This window comes from Merops nubicus, unplaced genomic scaffold, assembly GCF_000691845.1.
Source record: "Merops nubicus isolate BGI_N331 unplaced genomic scaffold, ASM69184v1 scaffold37605, whole genome shotgun sequence".
Classification (NCBI taxonomy): domain Eukaryota; kingdom Metazoa; phylum Chordata; class Aves; order Coraciiformes; family Meropidae; genus Merops; species Merops nubicus.
In genome coordinates this window covers 1-23,446 of record NW_008610972.1, presented here as the reverse complement: position 1 = coordinate 23,446, position 23,446 = coordinate 1, and the positions used below count along the sequence as shown (strand labels likewise).

At 35.4% G+C, this 23,446-nt stretch overlaps 1 protein-coding gene across 1 annotated transcript; it reads left to right on the top strand.

Moving 5' to 3' along the window:
* Positions 1–8: 8 nt before the first annotated feature.
* Positions 9–22,787, top strand: SLC27A6 (solute carrier family 27 (fatty acid transporter), member 6; the record flags this gene model as incomplete). The annotated part of the gene is made up of 5 exons (XM_008941080.1): positions 9–423; positions 8,341–8,547; positions 10,711–10,869; positions 11,907–12,031; positions 22,593–22,787. Coding segments are annotated over 5 exons (1,101 nt in total), but the record flags the coding sequence as incomplete, so codon positions are not given.
* Positions 22,788–23,446: the final 659 nt, after the last annotated feature.

Below are 23,446 nucleotides of genomic sequence, written 5' to 3'. Positions count from 1 at the left end.
TCTCCTTGCATGTTATACAGAAGCTCCTCTTCCCTTACTTCTGGGCTGACCTGAGATACTTGCTGAAGGTACTGATGTATGGGCTGAGAGTGGAGATGTACCGGCAGCAAGGGAAGGTTGTCACCGTCCTGGACAAGTTTGTGAAGCTGGCTGAGAAGCAGCCCCACAAGCCGTTCCTCATCTACGAAGGGCAGGTGCACACCTACAGGGGTGTGGTTTTTCAGGTCTTCCTGCAGCACGGGACTCTGAAGAAGGGCGACACGGCGGCCTTGCTGATGGGCAACGAGCCAGACTTCATCCATGTGTGGTTTGGACTGGCCAAGCTGGGCTGTGTGGTGGCTTTCCTCAACTTCAATATCCGCTCCAGGTCTCTCCTGCACTGTGTCAGTAGCTGTGACCCCAAGATACTGGTTGTGGGAGCAGGTAGAGTATATGGCTCATATGTACATCCAAAGCTTTTAATGTCACATCTCCCCTGTTTATGTCTCTCCAGCTCCTTTATTGGAAACCTGGTTTTCAGAATGTTCACAGAATGAAAGAAACATAGGACTAGAAGGGGCTTCAAGAGATCATAAGCCTCTCAGGCGAAATCAAATGCATCCGTGCTTTGGAGATGCCCATTTAACCTTTCCTTTAAAAATGTGCACTGTGGGAAAATTTGCAGAGTCTTAAGTACAGCCTGTGCCAGGCATTTAATTGCTTCAGTAGTTGCTTAATGTGTCTCAGAAAATATTGAAGTGGTCTACTAAGAATAATTTCTGATTCAGTTTTAAATAGTCCATTTTAATCTTAAGTCATGTGCTTCTTTTTTTTCTGCTATACTATCTCACCATATTTCTAGTGATCAAAAGCCCTGCAAAGTAGAAGGTCCAAGCTCAGACTGTACAGCTTCTGCTGTTTGACCATACACAGAGGTACAATGGTCTTCCAGGGACTAAAATTGAGAGGGGTTTTTTTTGACATATGTAGCACAGAGGAGGTTTGCAATAACCAACTTACTGTTGGCATTGTATTGTAGAATAAATTGCTGTGTTTGAATGGGAGATAATTGTATTAAGTTTCCAAAGTATTATGTTTTCATTAAATGCTTCAAAAGAATTTAAAATCTTGATGTAGACATACTCTGCATTGTATATTCAAATTTAGCTTCCATTATAGAGATGTATAAACTGAAGACATCCAAAGCCTAAATTTGTCTCAACATTTATGAGCAAGTGCAAGTGAACCTGCTGCAGTGCTAAAACACCACACAGAACCGTGACATTTCGTTGGAGGAGGATATTTCAAAATGTTAAAAATTAATGCTGTCCTGCCCCTCTAAAGCCATTATTTCAAGCCTACTCTGCCTTATTCCTGTTTTAAAGCTTACTGCCTTATTCCTGTAACACAGGTTGTGGGGCTTTGCATCCGTGACACCTAAATGGTGGAATTTCCTTCTGTCTGTTCTCTGCTGCTGCAGATTTGTGCTTTCAAAAATGTATTTGAGATTTTTTCCCTTGCATTTTTTAATTATATATTTTGTCATTCTGATTGAATATGGCATACTGTTTTAAGAATGTTTGGCAATTAGAACAAGCTAATGAAACAAAGGCTAATTTAAATATAATCCCAAAATCACATTATAACAGTGCTTCTGAACTGACACTTTTTAATTTTGCCATCTTACTTAATAAAAAAAAAAATACTTTATTTAATACTCTCTCATGAATATGTGCTTTTGAGTATATGAATAGAGGCATGGAATTGATGTTCAGGAATTTCTTGCTTATTGACTGAGCTGAAGGAGAACTTTGGATCAAAACTTGTATCTAAGTACTTTTTATCAAATTCAGAAATTAACTAATGAATGTAAAAAAGCATTTGCAAAGCAGTAGTGGGGTCTGTGTTTCTTCACTCTTAATTTGTTACAAGAAACTGAGAGTAAGAGCGACTGTGTGGGACTAACTTGTTCTTGAAGTCTGCCTGTGCTCACAAAAGAAGAGCTATGTGCAGATGGATAATACAGCAGTTACCAACTAATTAGTCTCTGAGCAGTTTTTTATATGTTGGTCTTCTTACTTTTCTCCTGGGTTTTAGTCTGCATTAAGCTTGTCAGTCTCTTGAGCCTCCAATGCTTCACAGTGTTCTTCTTTGGGACTTAAAGGCTCTCTATTATCTGTATCTGTGAAAGAAGTTGAAGTTCTGCTATGTCGTTGTTTATTGGCCACACCGTAGGGAAAAGAAGCCTTTCCAAGGAGTCCAGGTTTTGCAACTGAAGATTCGTATACCCTCCAGTAACTGTGAGGACTAACTATACCAGTCTTTAAACAAAAACTTACTATACATAATTATTGTATATAATAATTGCTCCCTAATGTTTGTAAGAATTGCAGTATTGAACACTGAGATTACAGTAAGATAATTCTCTAAGGTCTGTTAACCAGCTTTTAGTCTAGTGTTAGTTTGTTTTTCAAGTGATTCTTCCTCATCAGTAGGCATGACTTGAACTTTCTTGTGCATTTTGCCCTTGTGGCACCATTTTCCACAGGTTTTTGACTTATGTATTCTGTGAGTTCTCTGCAGTTGAATGTCTTATTCCTAAGCCTCAGATATGTTATAAAAATTGAAAATTCCTCTCACTTGTTGGTTTCTTAAATGAAGTGGCTGTCTGTAAAAGGCCGAATTTTTTCTATGACAGCAATGTTCTTTTAATTCATTTAACACAATCTAGTAACATGTTTTGTTTTGTTTTTTTTTCTTTCTCATGCAATTTCAGGCTGTAAGGAAAATATAGATTTTGTGATTTTCCAATATTTAGACTTTATGTTCTTTTTCAGTATTTCCACTTGTCTGTATGGCAGGGAGACAGTTTTTGCTTTAGCTACTTCCTTTCATCGCCTGTGTTCCCAGAGGATTTAGATCTTGCTTTAATTTGTTACATAACATTCTCACACTTCCATTCCCAGAAACACTATCACCACTCCCATTCTGGGGAATGTTTCTTGAAAGAGATTCAAAAGCTGGACTGTAAACTGCATGTTTGATAAAACAGCAGTTAACTAACATGTAAGTAAGCAAGGAACTGGAGAAGAAAAGAACTTTCTCACTCTCAGACTGGCAGCATTAGCATACTCAGTCTGACCTGTTCAAAAGGTATTCCACCTTACCACATTTGTTACCATAGTGTACCACCCTTATTCATTTAAAAACTACTGGTTAAAGAGAGGATTAAGGTCCTGCTTAAAATGAAGGCATTTTTTTTAAGGCACTGTGTCCTTTCTAGGGGATGTTTTTATTCACTGAAGCCTTGCTTGAACAAGGGATTACATTTTACCTGTTGGACAGTACCTGTGTAACAGGTGTACTATTAAACAACACTTGCAATCTATTGTACTGGAATTTGCCAGTGCATTGATTATAGCGTGTTGCTATTTGGAAGACTTTGGCTTTTAGTGGGACATCCCAGATTGCCATCATGACTTCTGCATCAAGGATGCAATCATGAAAGGCTTATGTTACTGAATTACATGAGATTGGCTTACATCAGTCCTGATGGAAAAGGCTATTCAGGGAGGGCACATGCCACATGGACTCGTGTGGGAGCCTGCTCTGTGTGGGCCTGCTTGACAGAGGTGTTGGACCAAGATGACCTCCAGAGGTCCCTTCTGACCACAGCCATTCTGTGATTCTACAATTCTATATAGAATTACATCTCCCAGCTGTGCAAGTATGGCATTTTCCTGGCCAGGATTCTTTAGTCCTGAGGTACCAGCAGAGCTTGCTGCTGCTACTAAGTGTATTTTGAACTTCTTGCCATCTGAGCTCAGAACCAGGGTTTATGCTGGCAGAAGAAAAGTTTGGTAAGAAGTGTGTCTACATCCTGGAGAAAGAGAGTAAATGAAGGTTTTTTTTGTATTTGTGAACTAAGGTCATATGGTATTATATACAAGTATCAATATCACCTCTCATATGTTAGTCACTGAGTGAAAAAAATAACAAATTTGATCAGAAACATTTTTTCTTAACTGTCTGGGATAAAAAGCTGTTTAGACCTAACATTCAAGACAAGGAAACCACAGAAGACCTGCAGAAGATAGGCTTATCTGCTCTGTAAGACACTCTGTCTCTTTGATCGTTTGCTTTTACTTAGTCTGTATCTCTGCCCCAGATGGCATTTGGGTGGAAAACAGTGCCAACAGCAATTCCCAAGCTGGTTTCATTTTTTACTACCTTCAGTGCCTTCAATGGCATTTCAAGATCCACTGATCCTGAGTCTTCCTGACTTGTGATTTCTGTTTTTATTGCAGAGTGAGAAGTGCTGAGTTTAAGGAGTCACTCTGGGGTACAACTACAAGTAGCAATTATTTTCTGAGCCCAGATAGTGTGGGGAAGAGTATGAACTTGGTATAGCTTACTGAGCATATCAACCAGGATACACATCAAAGTTATTGAGAGCCATTTCATACTTTTTTGCTTGTGAGTAACTTTCTATTCAGTACAAGTTGATCTCATAATCTAACATATCCCTTTCATCAGTGTAAGGCTCTGACCTTGCCAACAAGCTGCATTTCTTTGCTATAAAATACCATAAAAAAACCCTTTGTGCAACTTGAAGCCCAGGACAGCATTTCAAAACCAAGGCATACTTTCCATGTTTTCTCAAAAGAAGTAACCGAGTTGTGTATTCATGTGAGTTTAATGTAACAGTTTCACAAACTTTTTGTTGAATAATGCACTGCTTTAAAAGTGAGAGGGGATAGCAAATGGTGAATATTCATATACAAAGTATGTAAACAGTGCACCCAGAACTGCTAGCAGCATTGCGACACTTTAGATAAGCAGTCATTTCTTCTAAAACAAATAAACCAAAACCTGAAAATGTATTTGTAGTGTAATAAGCAAACAAGTACTTGAGAGAAACCACAAGCTTAGATAGCTAAATTACTATCATCGGTTTCTTACTTGGTTAAGTACAGGTACCTCTACAAATAATCAAACTACAGTTCCTCCAAGAGGACTGTTTCTTCCTCTCACATGGAGAAGATGATATGTAAAGCTCAGTGAGCCCTACACAACATCTGGCACAGAAGTTCTTTATTCATGGAACAAACGTTAGTTGTTGACCGTCAGAATTATTCTTTGGAAATATGTTAGTACAACTGAGTGTTGTCTTCAAACACCCTATGGTCCTGTGTGTTCCAGAAGGAAATTTCAGTTTCTGGCACTTTGAATATAGCTGGTTTAAGTCACCCTTCCTTATTCAGGAAATCATTTATTGTTTCTGATGTTCTCTGCTATCTCATTAGAAATTACTTTCAAGTTAACATGTAATTACCAGGTGTTCACATATTGTTCCAAGTACCAGATTCCTGGGCATGGAGGAAAAATTCTATTATATAATCTACTCATAATTCAATAGTAGGTAAAAAGCCAAGCAAGTCTCTGTGTAACAACAAACCCCGTAGGTTTTATGAGTGAGTGTTTAGAGAAACAAAGAACAGTGTGTATGTTTAATTTGAAGGTTGATCTTAATTAGAGTAAATATGTTTAAGTCTACTAAAAGGGAGTTCTGCCCTCCTGTCATTCTTGAATCTTAAATTACTGTTTCTATAGAGTTGAAATTAATAGTTGTCATCTTTCTTCCTTTGGAGGAAGGAAAGAAGGCAGAAAAATAAGAGAGAAGTCCTCTTCTTTTTGACAGATTTGCACTTCTTGTTACTCAAATAAACAAAGAACTTGGTGCACATCTTACCTAGAACTTCTGAATACTAAAAAATTAGAAATATTAGTGAATTTCTTTGTGTCATGCAGTCCTAAACAAAAATCTCTTATGTAGAGAAATTAAGAGCAGATAGGTAATACACTATCATCTTCATCACTTTCAAAAATGTAAAAAGCAAAACAATTCAAAGACATGCAAGAAGGAACGGTGGTATCAATAGAAAATAAGGAGATGTTACAGCAATCCTTTTGGTTTCTGCAGTACTTAAAAAGGGTGATACTCACTGAGGTTTTTTTTTGCCAGGCCTTTTCCAAGAGGACAATTTTCAATTAAACAATATGTGAAATTTTGTTTACAGTTACACTTCAGTTACACAGGATGATTTTGCATTATGACTTCTATTGGGCAGCTTTTCTCAATATTTGTACATCATGTTTCTGATATGGTAAGGACACTACATGGGTTGGACAGCTGCTGGAAACTGGAGGAGGAAAGAAATTCTTAACAATACTTAATAATTAACAGCCCTTAACATTCTTGCTAGCACTGTGGTTGGAGCCAGTGAACCAATAAAGAATTACAGAGAATGCTATATTCTTTTAGTATTTGAGAACAGATATGGAGCTCTGTCCACTTCTTCTGTGATTCTTTTGCTAGGTTCTCATCCTAACTTCTACCTAGATAAACTACACTTAGTATATTTAGGAGACATATAGGTAGTTGTGTATATATATATATATATATATACACACACATGTATATTTTTTTATGCATATCTATATATGCAAAACAGGAAGACAAAAATCAGTATTAGTAAGTATATAGTTATTCTATCACATTCAGTTTTTTAAAAGCTGTTTTTCATTTGAAATAATTCTGTTGTATTTTCATATTTGTTACTTGAAAAATATGTGCTGTTTTTGTAATAAAACAGCAAAACACAAGGGTCCAATGAACCTTGACTTTCAGTGCATCAGGTTTCCTGAAGTTGACACTATTGTCCTCAACATGATTTTGGTTCAAATTTTTTTCATTCTATTGCTGTGTATAGTGGAAACGGATTGTACTTAAGTGATTCAAACAGGCAGCTATATATCTTTTAGATTTTCGTAATTATTTGAGTGATTCCTTCCTGAAATTGTTCTGCAGTGACAGGAAGTTAGAACACAAAAATTTTAATGTCACACTCCATCTGATCTATTTGCTAAACATCCATAAAATATATCGAACTTGTACTTTGTAGGCTTCAGGTTTGTAAGACATACGTTCAGCTGGCAACAGTAGGCTCTATCTCTGTTATAGTAATAAAGATTAGTATGACATTCAGTAAAATATATACAACAGTCTGTTATTAGAAAAGTAGTTTTCTGAAAGATTAAAACCCTTTTGTTATTTTGGTGTAAAATTTATGCAAGGCGGTTTTATTAATGGTATCCATATTTAATTTTTGTTAAATGAGCTTGGAGTTGACATCAGGATTTCAAGTCCTGGCTCTGGCAATTCCTCATTATGAGGTTCTGGGTGAGTTGTGTCAACTTTGTTTGTTTATTCATCTTTAAAAACTGAGATAGTAATATAAATTTATACCCACAGGGATATTCACAAGATTAATTACATAGGCTAAGATCCAGCAAAGCACTTAAGTGTAAATGAGTCTTTAAGGATATGAATCGTTCTACTGAAAGCAGTATTATTCCTATTCATGAGAACTTTCCTGGATTAGTACTTTAATGCCTGTGCAGTGTTCTAAGAAAGAGACAGTGTAAAAATGCTTAGAAATATAAACATAAATACCAAACCTATGAGTTAAGGATTGGCGTATTTTTTTTTTTTTTTCTGTTGTTTAGTCTGGGACTCTCATGGTTTCTTTCCTGAGAAGGCAACAAACATTCTAAGTTATGCTGCTGTGTTTATTTTATAAAAGTGAGTTTATATTCAGGTAAAAGCCAAAAGAAGGAATAACTTTCAGTGAATGAACATGTAAGAAAATTTTTTTAAGAAAAGAAATTTCTGCCTTCTACCTAAAATCACATTCATTAAAGGTATCTGAAACACTCAAAGCACTACATAAAAACCCACATGGTTCTTTGGCAGTCTTTGAATAAACTCCAAGCCTGTATCATATTTCTGTTCTGTGAAATTCAGTTACTTACATATATGATACAGCTTTTTTGCTTCCGTGTTTGTTTTTAGTCATTTCTGTGCTTTTGAAAAAATTGCTGCTTGATGAGAGACTGCATTCAGGAAGGCATCCAAAGAAACCCGCACTGTAGTTACTAGCTATGTATATGTTTGCCTTGCGTCTGCAAAAGATTTCTTCATTATTTATTTGAAGTTGAAGCTTAACTACACTTCATTCTGGTTTTAGCAGTGACTTAGGGTTATCCAGAATAAAGTGGTGTGCAGGAGCTAGTCATGAAGCTCACCATTTTGCCTTGAAGAAGAGTTCACAACGAGACCTTGTGGGGTCAGTAGTATCTTTACCACATTACATCCCATTTTCAGTGAATTTTATTCCAGTTCATTGTTATTACATTGAATTTATTTATGTCCAAAGAGGTGACTAAATAGGGGAAATACATTATTCACTAGTTTTGGGAGGACATAACATAAGTAACATTGTTTTGTTATTTTTTAAGATCTGCTTGGGACACTAGAAGAAATTCTTCCTAGCCTCCACAAAGATGTTAGTGTTTGGATAATGACCAAAGACTCCACTCTTCCAAGTGTGCATACCCTTTTAGACAAAATGGAGACTGCATCTGAAGACCCTATACCAGTTAACCGACGGTCTGCCAACAACCTCAAGTCATCTGTTTTATACATATTTACTTCAGGAACAACAGGTATGGGGCTGCTAAAGAGTTTATATTTCCTTCAGCTTTCATCTAAAAACTTGGTTTTCCAAAACTCTAATCTTTGGTTCATCTTTTCGTAGTAGAATATCCTATTTCTTATCTAGACACATTACGGTAGAAAATAAGCATGTTACTTGTCAGTGACTCTTTATATTCAGTGTTTTATGAGTGTCTCTTCTTTTCTCTTGCCACATGATACAAATACTACAAGTTTGCCTCTCATTACTTCACAGCTAAGATGTTTATGAGATGTTTTGCTTTTTCTTTTTTTTTTTACAATGATGAGAAATGTTTTGTGATCACGTACCACTGCCTAGCTAATACAGCTAATAGTGTATCTAGAACTTTAAAAAAAAAGTCTTCAAACAAGCAAATAGACATTTGTTTTTTCTTCTTTGAGTCATGTTCTGTGCAGGTCACTGTAGAGGCCGAAAATAGGATTAAGTTACTAGCCTTTTAGTTTAGAAACAGATGGCTGAATTTATCACCAATGCTCCAGCAGCTAAGAAGCTAAGACTTTAAAAAAACTGATCACTGACATGAAAAGCAGCATGATGTTGTTAAGATAAGCAGATTGGCATTCTCATTCAGCTGAACATAACAGTTTTAATCACAAGAAGATTTACAACAAAAATGTGTTTTATGGCTTTGTTCCCTCATACAAATAATTATTAAATCTAGTTCTCTTGAGTTCTGGAGAAAAAATTAGGAAACAAAAATGTCAGTCCACAATAAAAAAAATAGGAAGGTACAAATACTATCAAGGGGTCAGATATGTTTGAAACACTACTATTATAAATATGATTGATCTTGCTAGTTAAAAGTAAGGAGTTTTAGCAAAGAAGCAGAATTCTCCAGGTAGGATTTTATTCTCATAACTGCATTCAGAATATCAGTGTGACATTTGAAATTTTAGTTATGTAGAATTTAAAATATTTATGAATTCTTATACGTACAACATAAATTCACATTCAATATCTTTTATTTACCATGTAAGTAAAAGAGTAAGGTTTGTTTAAGAGTATGGAATAACTAATTCTTACCTTAAGTGACTGAGCATTTTCACACTTTTTGATAAAGCAAGTGGAGGTTGTTGCTCCTAAAATCAATGACTAGTCACCTTAGTTAAAAAAAAAGAACTGTCTTGTACAGTCAGTAGTCAGCTGTCTGTAAAGGCAAAAGCAAAAGAGTCAGGGCTCTGTAGAGCACTTCTTGCTGTAACTGTTTCATTGGCAACATAGCCTCTTTGGTGTGATGGATTTTGGAATAGCTCTGAAGGGTAGCTAGAATATCCATGGATCACAATTCCAGCTAACAGCTCTAGTTATATATTCAGATGAACAGTAGCTTTGCTGGAATAGGTGAAGAAGCTTTCTCAACCACTGAATTGCTTGGAATTTTTAAGTTGTCACTGTTCATCATCAGGACTTAGCCTGAAATTCGTGTGTGTATGTGAAAACATATATGGAGCAAGAACACAAACCCTACTCAAAATAATGGGTAGCATAGTAGCCCAAGAATCTCTTGCATGTGAGTCTGGGTGTTGCTGAACAGAAATTCCATGCTGAACCTGAAGAAACTTACTATGAACAACCTAACCATAGTGGTTTTTTTGTTGGAACTTTTTTTTTTTTTTTAATTCTGCAAAAGTCTTCATAGTGTTCTAGAACAAATAGGTAGACTTAGTTGTATACATCTTAGGTAAGCACTTACTACATGGTCTACTTCACACAGATCTCATACCTTTCTTAAGTACGTTACAGTCACTGTGACTGTTTTCTTGAAATAGATCTAGTGTGAAGTCTCTTTATGTTTAAGGAAGTCCATATGTACAGAAAATGCTTTTGGCTCTTTGTTGCCTCTATGTAATTTGTTAGCATGCTAATCATGGAGTTTCTCCATGTTTCCACTTATTTGAATTGACTTGACATCAGATAAATAACAGACAAAGTTACAAACTTGTTGATGTGTCTTTATGTGTACAAGACAAATATGCAATACGGTATTAACAACCATCTAAGTAGATTGCTGAAAATGTGGTTAAGGAAGGAGAAATAGAATCTTTTATGACTTAGAGACCTTACACAGGAAAAAATAAATGGAGCTCTTTTTTAGAGAAGCTTTATACATGGTCTTGTGTTTTCATTACAGGTCTTCCAAAGGCTGCAGTCATCAGTCACATGCAGGTTCTTAAAGGAGCTGCTGGACTTTGGGCTTTTGGTGCTACAGCAGAAGACATCATTTATATTACTCTGCCTCTTTATCACAGTGCAGCGTCTCTTCTTGGCATCGGTGGATGCATTGAATTGGGTAGGGCTTCCTACATTTAATTGTGTTGGTCATAGAGAGTTATAAAAATGTATAGAGCACACTTAGGTTCACTGCCACTAGGCAAGCATGCTTTGCTGAAATCAAATTAAGTCTTTCCAAAATAGCTTTATATATGGGTATTTTAAGGATGAGGGAGTGTTGTAATAGTGAAGGGTCTCTTACATGCTTTGTGGTACTGGACAAGAGTTACCTACAGTAACTTGTATCACAAATGTTTTTACTTTCTTTTATATTCAGGTTAAAAAGGAGTTTAAGGCCATATGGAATATTTGGGCAACGTGTATAGTGCATTAGTATATGTACAGACTAAGCATTATATAGTGGAATAGAACTAAAGGTATTTCGATGAATTTTAAAAGACTGACAAGTACATTTATAGTAAACATTAAGCTTTGTCACATATCATTAGATGATACAGAACTTCTTTTTTCCATTGTGTACATGTGTACTGTTTTTGCACAGAAGATAAAATACATATTTTGCTGAGACAATGTAGGTGTCCTCAATGACTTTCTTATAAAAGATTTATCTGGAGTTTGATGTCATGTATTTTCTGTTTCCTGAAGCATCGAGGACAAGTCACAGCGAGGGGAAGTTCACTGGATTATGGGTTAATTCAGTGTGAATATGCATCAATGAATACTTTCTTTGTTGAAAAACGAGGTTCCAGTGATAACCAAATGATTTGCTAATTCAGGCTGACTTTTCTGGATATTTTCAGTTACACTCTTTTGACTAATGTTACAACACCAACAAAGAGAAGCTGTCTTCTTGTTTTTAACCTCTTAGCTATCGGTTTACTGTCTCACCAAGAAGGAGACTGGAGTCCTCTCCCTTCTTTGTGTCTGAGATTTGAATACATATTTTCTAACAGAACAGCTTAAGTACCATATAGTTCTCCGAATGAGGCTGCTCTTAGTTCTCTTATGTTCTGTTTGGTAGAAAAAGTGAATGTACCTAGCTAAGCTGTCATATAGAGAAAGTGCTTAATTTCCTTTTTTACTGTTTCCATAAAGGTGCAACCTGTGTGTTAAAAAAGAAGTTCTCAGTTAGTCAGTTTTGGAGTGACTGCAAAAAGTACAATGTGACTGTCATCCAGTACATTGGAGAACTTTGTCGTTACCTTTGCAGCCAGCCAGTGGTAAGTGGAGCAAAAATGGTGGCTATTTGTCTGCAAGTGATATGTACATTTAATGTTCTTAATGTGGTTATGTTAAAAGGGAAATAAAACAGTACTGAACATGTCCCTCTGCCCTTCTTTTTATGTGAGGTTCTACAAATATTTGGTGATCTCTAGACTGTAAAAGACCAAATGGCTTGAATCAGGAAGATGTTAAGGTGTTGAAGAATTTCAACCCTAAAAACTGATTCAAGTATGATTTGTTGAAAAAATATTATTTCACAGAGTTTCACTATGTAAGTTCAAAAACCAGGTTTACTATTCAATGTCTTTTCAGAATTTTCAAAACTTTGTTTCTTGGCACATCAGTATATCAGATGTCTTGAGTTTTGTAGGTCGTGTTTTAGCATTTTTTTGGCTTGGATTGTTTTGAGACCATCTAAACTGTATTTTAAAATTTGGAAAGGGTTTTGTCTAAGTTAGCAGCTCAAAGGAAAATGCCTTTTGTTCCAGACAACAAAGCTACTTTTGTTGAAGCAACATTCCTCTCTGAAACTGTTAGCCCTAACTTAAAAATACTTGTTTTCCCTTGGCAGTCTGTGGTGGGGTAACCTATCTACATGGTATCAAGTACAAAGTCTGCTAAACCTGTTGTGGTTTCCAAATATAGCTGGCTTGGGTTAACTGAATTAACTCTTGATCTGGCTATTTTGTGCTATACCTACCCATGACAACATTGACAGCCCTGTATGTTTAGGCTAAGCTAAATGTCTAAAATTAATATGCATTAATTTAAGATATATAGTATAATATAGACAGAATGGCTGTAACCTGTTGAATAGCAAATCCATAGCAAACCCTAAAAGCCTTTCTATCCTCAAATGCTTGTGCTAACTGTGTCAAGTATGAAACAAGTATTCATAGTCCAGTATAAATTGAAATTAATCTTGCTAATGCTGGCAACGTTCATCCATTTATGAACTTCAGGTCGTCCTATTGTGTTTCAATAATAAATCCTAAATATTACGTCATACATTATGGCTTTACACAATTTCTTATGATCATAAACAGCTTTTATTTGGAATACTAAATAAAAATAAATAACAGCTTCCAAGTGCCTGTGTAAGATAAAGAACTGTATCCTCTTTTAATTTAAAAAAAAATGATTTAGGAGAACAGAGCTTTGTGAAAATATATACAAATTGGATGCAATGCAGTCATTAACTCTTTGAACACTCTCCCTTTGCCTTTATCATAATTTCATTTTGTGAATTAAAAAATAATGAGTGGTTTATTTTCTTTTCAGTGAATTTTATTGAAATGCTTCATCTCTTAGGAAATGATGCCAGTAACTCTAATTAATTAATCATAAAATTATTTTCTAATCTAAGTCCTCATTTTATGATTTTTCAGAATAACTTTCTCCTTAAGCAATGTTCTAATAATTCAAAGATAATGCAAATCAGCTGTGTTTTCCAGCAGAATAACAATTTGCATTAGTATCTCAAGTTGCTGACCAAAAATGAAGAAGGACAGTGCTTGTAACACACTGGATTTTTTTTTCCCCTGAAAATTTTCAGGAGTATGTTTAAGTAATGTACACTGGGTCATAGATCTTACAGCACTATTCACGCATGCCTCAGCAAAGAGTGTGTTCAAAGATATGAAAGGCCTAGTTTTAATAAATTGTGATTTTTCTTTATCTTATGCTAACATAATTTCCTCAAACTCATCTCCCTCATCTCTAACACATCTAAACTTTCACTATGTTTGCAGCCAAAGATACCAATTGTTTCTCTTTTCTGTCCTTTAACTGTACAGTTAAAGCATGATATTTTGTTCTATCCATTTTATCCTTTCCAGTATCTTAAAGCAATAGTGACAGATTAATAGTCTTCATTTTCTAAGGCAAATTCTTTCATTTTTAAATCCTTACCAAACCATCCTGAAAGTTAAAGGGACTTTCAATTTTGCAAATAAAGTTACTTATACCATCATTAACTATTCATTAATAATAGAACTATTCTATTTATTAATTTATGTGCATACTTTTGAGGACCTGTCATGTCTAAACTCTTTGCTCTGTGGGGATATGGGCTTTTATTTTGGTTTAGTTTGGGGTTGTTTTTTTTTTTTTTTTTGCTAGCTGGATAAAGACTTAATACACCTTATCAAGAAAAATTAAAATAAAATGAGTCAGTTTGACTGGTAGGTATTGAAGAAAAATAGTAAGTTTTTGTCATGTTGAAACTGGAAGATAAAAGTGTTCACACTAAGTGGAAGGATTTTAAATATGCTATACAATCCACCATTACTTTTCAAGTAAGTGAAATAATTTGCCAAATTGTTATGTCTCCTTAAGTTTCATCAATGTCAAAGTACTATTTATGCCGGCAGCATAAGAAAGATACGGCTAACAGAAGGTTTAAAGCTCTGTGAAGATACTATGTGGGCAGTGTTGTCAAAATTGGAGTACTATAGAGCCCTTCTAATGAATATAGAATAAGACTATAGCAAGTATCTTAAGTCTTTTATTTATTTATTTAACACTAGACTTGAAATAAATGGTATATTTCTAGTAGTAGGAGGCCACAGTGTGGCCTATTATTTCATATATTTCGAACTGAAGAAACTTTGGCAAATCTTTGTGGTAGAGTGTAGACTCTTGGCTTGGCTTTTCTTAGTTTTGTCTTGTTTGATCTTTCTGCCTCCCACTCACATCTGCAACAGCTCTTGTACAGTCTTTTGCAGTATAATTTTTCTGAAACGTGTTCTGCATTCAGTTGGGTTTAGTAACCTGTTGTCTGGAAAGAATATTTGTTAGAGAAGGAAGCTGTCTTTTTTCCTTAAGTACAAGTAACAAGATATTGCATTACTTGACATTCACAGATTTTGCTGGGCTTCTAAGTGAGTATTCCTCATGCCTGCCCTGTTCCAAGCTCTTTTTTCTGCAGTCTTTTGATGATAGTGAAATTTCAAGAGCAAGCATTGATGGCTAGTAGCTGTCAGTAGCTACAAAATGGACCCTGCTCTAAGATACTAGCATGACTACTCCAGTGAATGAGAATATTCAGCAAATTAATAACTTCATCTTGCTGGCTGACATCGCTCAAAGTCTCTATTAACAGTGATCTATGAAATTTCAGGAGTGTGGCACAGCATAGCTCCCTGTATCCTCTCTAAGCAAAGGCCTTGGAAGTACTTTTCTACTAATATGTGGAAATATTTTCTTTAGAGGGTTGCAAAACTTGTAAAATTTGCTATTTAAAGTATATGTAAAATCTTCCTAAAGTACTTGCAGATTTATTTCAAAGTTGAAGGAATGAGATATTTAAATAATAGAATGCGTCCTGAAGTGTTTGGAGAGATATGTATGGTAATGCAGCATGTCTTTCCTGATTTTCTGCAAAGGAGACCTGAAAGCTGAAGTGGTTTACAAACAGAGACCAGAAATAAGTTTTCTTGGCCATTATGCCCTGTTTTGTACTCTCATAAGCTGTCACGCATTACAACATTAATTACAGGGTTTATGATAGCTTGCATGAACTTGGTAAGCTCTCTATTAAAAACAGAGTTCAATTCTACTCAAATTAATGATATCGCATTCATTAGTTAATTGCAGTATTAACTACTGTATTATCTAATTATACGCAATTAATTATATAATTGCTTAGAAATCTTCGTTCTGTATCTCTCCTGTTTATGTCCATTTGGTTTTGAGCCAGTGACATCCTTTGGCATTAGTAACATTTCCTGTTTCCTTGGGGTTACCTCAAGTCTGTAAGACTGTGTATATCAGCTTTCAGACTTTATTTTGTCAAGCTGCTGCAACCCAATCTCTCTACTAGATACAGTTTGGCCAAGGTTTCTTTAGATGAGATTAAGCTCTCTGAAGTGACTTTAGAAAAGATGCTTAAGGATTTATTATATCAAAACTCTTCTGTGTTAGAACAACAGTAATTCAGAAGAAGAAAACAAGGCAGTCAATGCTTTGTGTGATCAGCAAACATGACACTTGTTTTCCTGCTGCTGACTCAGGTGTGGGAAGGGGTGTAAGAATGGGTTTATACATGTTGGACGGCACTATCTCCCACCTAGAAACAGGCTTCTTTGAAGGCAGGGAATTTGACAGTCAAGTAAGGGAGGAAAAATGGGTCAGCAGGCACTTCTCTACAATTCACGTTTTACTTGACACCACATTTTATTCCCCATTAAAGTTTAGCTCCATTTATGTTCAGTATGCAAATCGTTCTTTCTCTTAACATTAAAATATGGAGTGGAAATCTGTCAAGTCCCTTGGGAGATTTTCAGCATAAACATTTTATTAAATACTCCAAACCAGTAATATGTCACAGTAACAGACATCCACATCTGCACCTTCCATTTGAAGTGCCTGAATAATCTCTGTAAGTCATTACGATTTTATTTACTTAGAGGAATTTTCAGTTTATTTATTGTTCTAGTAACCTGTGTTTTTTTTTAAAAAAACCTGCAGCCAGTTGCATAACCAGGCTGCTCTTAATCAAAATTGTTACTGATTTACTGCACTATTAACGGAGCCTAAAAGGAGACTTGAACAATGTACATGCAGTTAGAGAAAACAGAATTTTTAGACTGTGTTCAGCAAATCTGAAATGAAGCTTAGAAATGGACCTGGAATTTGGAAGCTTGCTTTTTTTCCCTCCAGACTGTATCAGTTGATCTAATAAAAAATGTACTGTATATCACAACAAACTCTGTCTGTGCTTTAAACTGGCACGACTAGAACAGCACTATTTTTTTTTTTTTTTTTAAAGTGAATTTAGAAGGAGATTATAATCCTGTCCATTTTGGCTACTGCATTCTGATACTTAAATGTACTGGCATACCTCTCTTGGCCTCTATACAGATGATGAATCTGTCTCTGTCGTCTCATTCTTCCTACTAACGATGGTAAAGGTTTTCAGCTTTTCTTCCTGAACAAGGCTTCTGAAAAGTTTGCAGAGTTCCTTTGGCCCTAGGAAGCATTAGTTTTCCGTACCCAAAACAGCAATGAAGGCTAGTTGTGATGTCAGCTACTGGTTCTACTGTAGTGTCCCAGAACTTTTCTGAGACCAGTTTTTTTTTCTTACAGCTTCTTTTTCTGGAGACCCATCTTTTGGGTTAAGTTTGTGGAGTCATGCAGAAATGTCCTAATAGTGAAGTCTAGAAATCACAATCATACTTTTACAAAGGGACGCTTCATATTACTCACAAAATGCTATGTGTAATATTGAGCACAAGAAAATAATTTTTAAGTGCTTTAACTCTCTGAATTCACATTTGTGTAATTTGCTTGTGGGCTCCTGAGGCATCACCAAAACCACAGTGGTCTACTTCGTATTACTGGGTGGAACACATACAAAAGTGCCTTTTTTTTTGTTGGTAGATATTTTCTGGGAAATAGAAGTGCAGCTAAAGAAAACATTTCCTTTTAGAAGAGCTAAAGGAAGAAAACTACTGTTAGAATCTACTCCTATTAGATCATGAGGAGATTGATTATGAAAGCGTGGTGAAAGGGAGCGGTACTAAACAGCAAACAAACAGTTCCTTAACTGGAAGGATGTGTTCTGTTCCTAGAACTCCTGCTGCACTCTTATGGTACATCTCTTCAGTACACTTCCTGTTTTCTTTTACTTGTAAATTTAAATCTGGATATGTATTTTGTTCAAAAAATCTGGCTGCAAATTGCAACTAGGCAGTACTGAAAAATGAAAGTAAGCATGAATCTTGAAGAATTTTTTACACCTGTGATCATAATGGCAGTAGATGATTTATTATCTTACAGTCTTTCTACTAACGACTGGATGTCCCCTTTTTCAGGGCTAATGTGTCAGTAGAGAACTGGTCAATGTGTTGTTAAATGCATTCCTTGTAAAGATGTAAATGTAAATCCTGTGTGCTCTGCCCATCATATTTTATATGCTCCTCTCCATTTGGCTTTTCCTGCTGCAAAAATGGGAAAAGTAGGACAATGAACCTGTTTTCTTGTATTATTTTAAAGTGAATGCTAAGTACATTTATATATAGATGCAGTCATGAATCCTTCCCCCACCAATTAGTATACTGTTAAAGGCACTTTAAAAGGCATTTTTTTTATCAACACCTTAATCATGTAGATAGTCCACATAGTTTACAAAGAACACTTAAGGCTGAAAGACTGGCTAATGAAAAATCCCAGGTATGTGGTATTGACTGCAATAAGGCAGATCTTCACTTGTCAGTTAATTACTATACAAATGAAATAAGCAATCAAAATGGAGAAATAGTATGATTTATGATGTGTGCAGATAGACAGTATCTGGTGTACAGTGCAAAGATCTTGCCAGAATGAACCAAAGAAAATTCCAGGTGTAACGTAAGAACAGCTCTTGCTTAATAATGCTTCAAAAACACATTGAAAAAAACTGTTTCACCTTTACTGTTAGAAATAAGTAGTTATAGACTGAATTCCCGTTTTATTTCAGAATCAGTCTTTAAGAAAAGAAAGCCACAGTATAGGAAATTAAATAAATATATATTTAAAAAAAATAAAATTGGAAAGATGTTCTAACATTCTGTTACTCTAAAATCTGTCTTCATCTTCCTAATTATCTGTTGAGTGGTGTTAATCACATTCAGAAACACAAAGCATGAGTAAATTATTACAGGACACACATTATTTGAACTTACTGGTGACAGCTGACCAGGGCAAGGCAATGAGTTCTTTGTAAATGAGATGTTGTGGAGAAATACAGCTTTTAGTGAAGTAAGTGTTAACTAGGTACTGCGTTGTTGCAGCAGGCTAAGAATATGCCTGCAGACAGTTGCTGCATACCAACAGCTGCACAGTAACTGGCTGAGGTGCCACAGCATGTTCAGGTATCAAGCATGAGTGACACAGGGATAGCAGAGCTTATCTCCCAGAAGAGATGTGTACAAGGTGACTCCTTGGAATTCTTCCTACTCCTATAATTCTGTCTGCTGTGCTGAAGGGAAGCTAGTTGATGAAATGCCATCTGAACATGGCAGAAATTCAAAGCATGGCTGCTTGGGGCTGTAGTCTGTTTAAGGCAAAAGTTCTCACTTATTTATTTTGATTTTTATACATTAGGACACTCTAAGTGTGCATCACACAACCATGTTTCTGGAATTTGTTGTAATTATCATCCCTTTTCTTCCCCTTCTCTTATTTACTGCATTTTGTTTACTGCATAGGTTTTGGCCACAGTGCCCATGAGTACCAACATGCATCCCCTAGACCTGGACACTGGTAGTGATCTCAACAATAATGCTGATGATGAATGTATAGGTTGAGTCATGAAAAAGCTGCACAAATGGCTAACTCTGTTTTATTTACCATGGTTCACTTTCTACTTAAAGGAAGTTACATGTAAATCCAACATGAATTAACGTAATATATTAGCTATACAAAAGCTTCGGTTAAAATCTTTAAAAAAAATAGCTGTATGAATTTACTCACATATAAACCTAAGGTGAATCATCAATGTTTAAAGTTTACCTCATTATAATTATTCTCTTCATAGTTATTGAACCTGCTGGGAGATTAAGTTACATGTAATTTCCATTCTTACAGTTGACAGACTGCTAAATGCATGACATTTTTAATGCCTTTTCCCCAGAAAAGCAGCAGTGCTCCTCAGGGAGTCTTGTGTCGACAGATTGGTACAACTGTGGTGCAGCTCACTAAATCGCGAATACAGCAGTTACAGCAATGCAGTCTAACAGAAAGTTTACCTTAGTTGTGAAGAAGTTAGTTACTGTCCTCTCTTTTAAGAAAATTTTTTTCCTGTGATCAGTTCTTGATGACATCATACACCTTTGTATTTTTGCAAAAGGACTGAATGCCTTAAGAAAATACTTCCTAACATGAGATTGTCATACATTGCATTGTTGATAGATGTTAACATTGCAAGCAAGTAGAATGCTGACCTGTCAGGTATACTCGGCATCTTTTCCACTAGAGAAACAACAGCTTGGTACTATATTAATAAAAACAGTAAAAATCATGTGAGGAATTTACAGTATTGAAATAACTGCATTTATAAATGATGCTGTTTGTACTTTTAGAAAGAAAAACATAATCCATGTAGGCTACTGTTTTCTAGTTCACCCAAGTTTGTGGCCTTTCAGCAAACAACCATCAATGCTCCTCTTTTTCTTGAAAAATGAATAGAAGGAAACTCACCTGCTTATTAACTTGGTCTCTAGACATTTTGAATGTTCCTAGCCTGATGAATTACACACTTGATTGGTGTACATATGTATACACACATTTTGCTCTTGTGTTCATTGTAGAACAGAGGATTTCTGTGAAAGAATTTCTTGTGTTATTTTTCATATCTTAGCGGAAGCAGTACATGTTAGTAGTTTGATGGTGTCAGCAAGGGGTAACTGCAGCTCAGTTACTGACATGCTAATTTCAGTTTAGGAATGAAACTGTACTCAAAATAACCCACTCTGAAAAGTTTTAATTTGAGCTGACTGAAATATTCTAAAGGTGGCGGACAATTTCCCAGGAGGGAAAATTATTTAAAAGTTTTCCTGATAAAGAACTGAAACACTTTCTCGTCAAAAAAAGATGAATACTTTTGTTGTTATTCACAGTGTAATGATTTTGCATTTTTAACATAATAGACCTTATTATTTCAGATATATTAAAATCTACACTGTTGCATTGTGATATTGCATCTGAACTTGAAAAATAAACCACCGCAAAAATTATATCTGTGGACAATTTTTAGACTTTTTTCTTCCAGGCTATATCCACAGTCAATTCCATTGTACTACAGTACAATGCAGCACGTGCTGATAATAATTTAGCATGAAGTCTGTGAGCTATGTGCTTGTGAGCTTAGAAATTACTTTTACATCTAAAGTAAAGTAGGAGAGGGGAAGGGCAAAGGGAAGAATTGGGCTTTTTTAAGAAAAACAGAATGGTTAGAAACTAAGGGAGGCTGATGAGTAATGTGGTTTTGAGTTAAAATAGCAAGATAATGCCTCAGATTGTAATCTGCCAAGATCCATTGCTGCATATAGTGAAATAGGTGAGTTCCTTGCTGAATGATTCCAGCAAGAGGATTTAATTTCCAGTTGAGAGACTCTGAAGGTCAGTAAAATGAATTTTTTATCTTTTTGTGTGTTACTGGCTTTGAAGCGGAAAGAAAAAAACTTGGTTGGTCTTTGTGATTTACAAGAGAAACTTAAAATTTCACTGTGGTTGTAGTTTTTGTTACAGAAGTGAGAATTCATGATCCTCATAAAAAAGTGAATTTGGCCAAGACATAAATCTCTGAGGAACACTCTTGTCTACTTACTCTGTAGAAGCTTCAGTGTTTTTAACATCAAAAATGTTTAAAGATTCCTGTTTCAGTAAGCGTAACCAATCTCTTTGCAGATATAATTTGCTCTGCTTCTATGCCAGATGAAAGATACTAAAATAGATTTTCACTGTAGAGACTTACCTGATTCATATTGGATTAGAGCTGGGAGGTGAAAAGGACACTAGAAAAGAAGAGAAAATAGGGACTCTATGCTTTCTGTAATAGATGTGGATGTATATATACACACATACACATATATATGTATATGAAGTGTGTGAATATGTGCATATCTGTGCATTTGTATATAGAAGGGTATTTGTATACATTTGTATAAGTGTGCGTGTGTAGAGGTATATACAGTGTTGCAGTACCACAGTGCTATGCAGTTCTAAAGGTATGTGGTAACGAACTATACCTATATTTATTCCATGATGTGTCACTTCTAGGACATTCTGTATTGCCACTTGCAGTGGTTGAAATTGGAGTCTTATTTTAAAATAAGTTAAATTTAAAAAAATTTATATATATGCCAACATTTCAAATCTTTTGACTTCTGATACTTCAACTTAAATCTGATTTTATTTTAAAGGGACTCCATGCGATAACAAGGTCTGGAAATGTATTCTTAAAATCAGAAAATCTCACTGAACACATGTACTATTGCATTTCTTGTAATAAAACTTGGGAGTTGACAACAGTGAAGACTCAAGATAACCAAGAACATTGCAAGTGACGTTGAACAAAGCATTGAAAGTGTTGCAAGAAATATGGATGATGACTCATACCCAGTATGTGGGAAGGAACAGATATTGGAAGTGTGTGAAATCTGATTGTTTCTTCTAACCAGTCTAAAAAACAAAAGAAAGTAACTATTAATCTCTGATTACTGTAATCCCTTGAAAGACATAATTCCTACTTTTCTCCGTTCCTCCCAGTTTTCTATTTCCTCTGAGTGGAAACAGATTGAGATGATTAAACTTTTAAAATACTGGAAGCATTTATATGAATTAATGTCACCATCATTCAGGAAGCAATTTGCTTGTTCAACAAGATGACAGGTTTTTGATTGCAATTTCCTACATTGTAGCTGTAAAGAAGCTATGCCAGCTTTCTTTATCTTCTTGGGTTTTTTTTGTTTATTTTGTTTTTACTTGAAGTATTTAAAGAAGGGCCATTTTTCCCACAATATATGCAACAATCAACTGCAGTTATGATTTTTTTTTTTTTTTTTTTTTTTACAGAGGGAAGGAGAAAGAAATCACAAAGTCCGCCTAGCAGTTGGAAATGGAGTAAGAAATGACATATGGAGAGAATTTTTAGACAGATTTGGTGCTGTTAAGATCTGTGAGTTTTATGGTGCTACTGAAGGAAATATTTGTTTCATGAACCACACAGGAAAAATTGGATCTGTTGGACGCACCAATTTCTTTTATAAGGTGACTGGTTTTTTTAAGTTATACTTTCTAAAATGGAGTGCTGGAGGTATATACCTTTCTCAGTTTGGCTGCAGGACATGGGACTGCAGGCATAAGTCCAAAGTAAGTTTTGTAACTTAGTTTTTGCAAGTTTAATTGAACCTCTGTAAAATCTTGTCTACCAAAGCATTGCAGCTAGTGCTTAGCACCCAACCCAGTTAGACTTTCAGCAGTAACACTTAGATTATTCTTAAAGTTCCAAAGAGTCAAAAAGGGCTTGCCTTTCTTCTGACAGATTTAAGTAGGTTCTTAATATAATTTCAAATTTCTGCTACATTAAAAGAGAGAAGAGGAAGCTGGATTTGTTTGGATACCCAAGAACTCGTAATCTGTGAAATCACCATAGAATTATCCTATTCTGACTTAGTCTTCTACAAATTACATTTAGAACTGTTTTCAAACAGTATACTTATATTTTAGTATGTCATATTTAACATCAATGGGATATAATAGGAATTAAAGTAATATATAGGCGGGTATAGCTTTAAGAGATATTTCATACCTGTGTGCAAGTAAATATGACTCAATTACAGAATCACAGAATGTTAGGGGTTGGAAGGAAACTCCAGAGATCATCGATTCCAACTCCCCTTCTAGAGCAGGACCATCTAGTCTAGGGC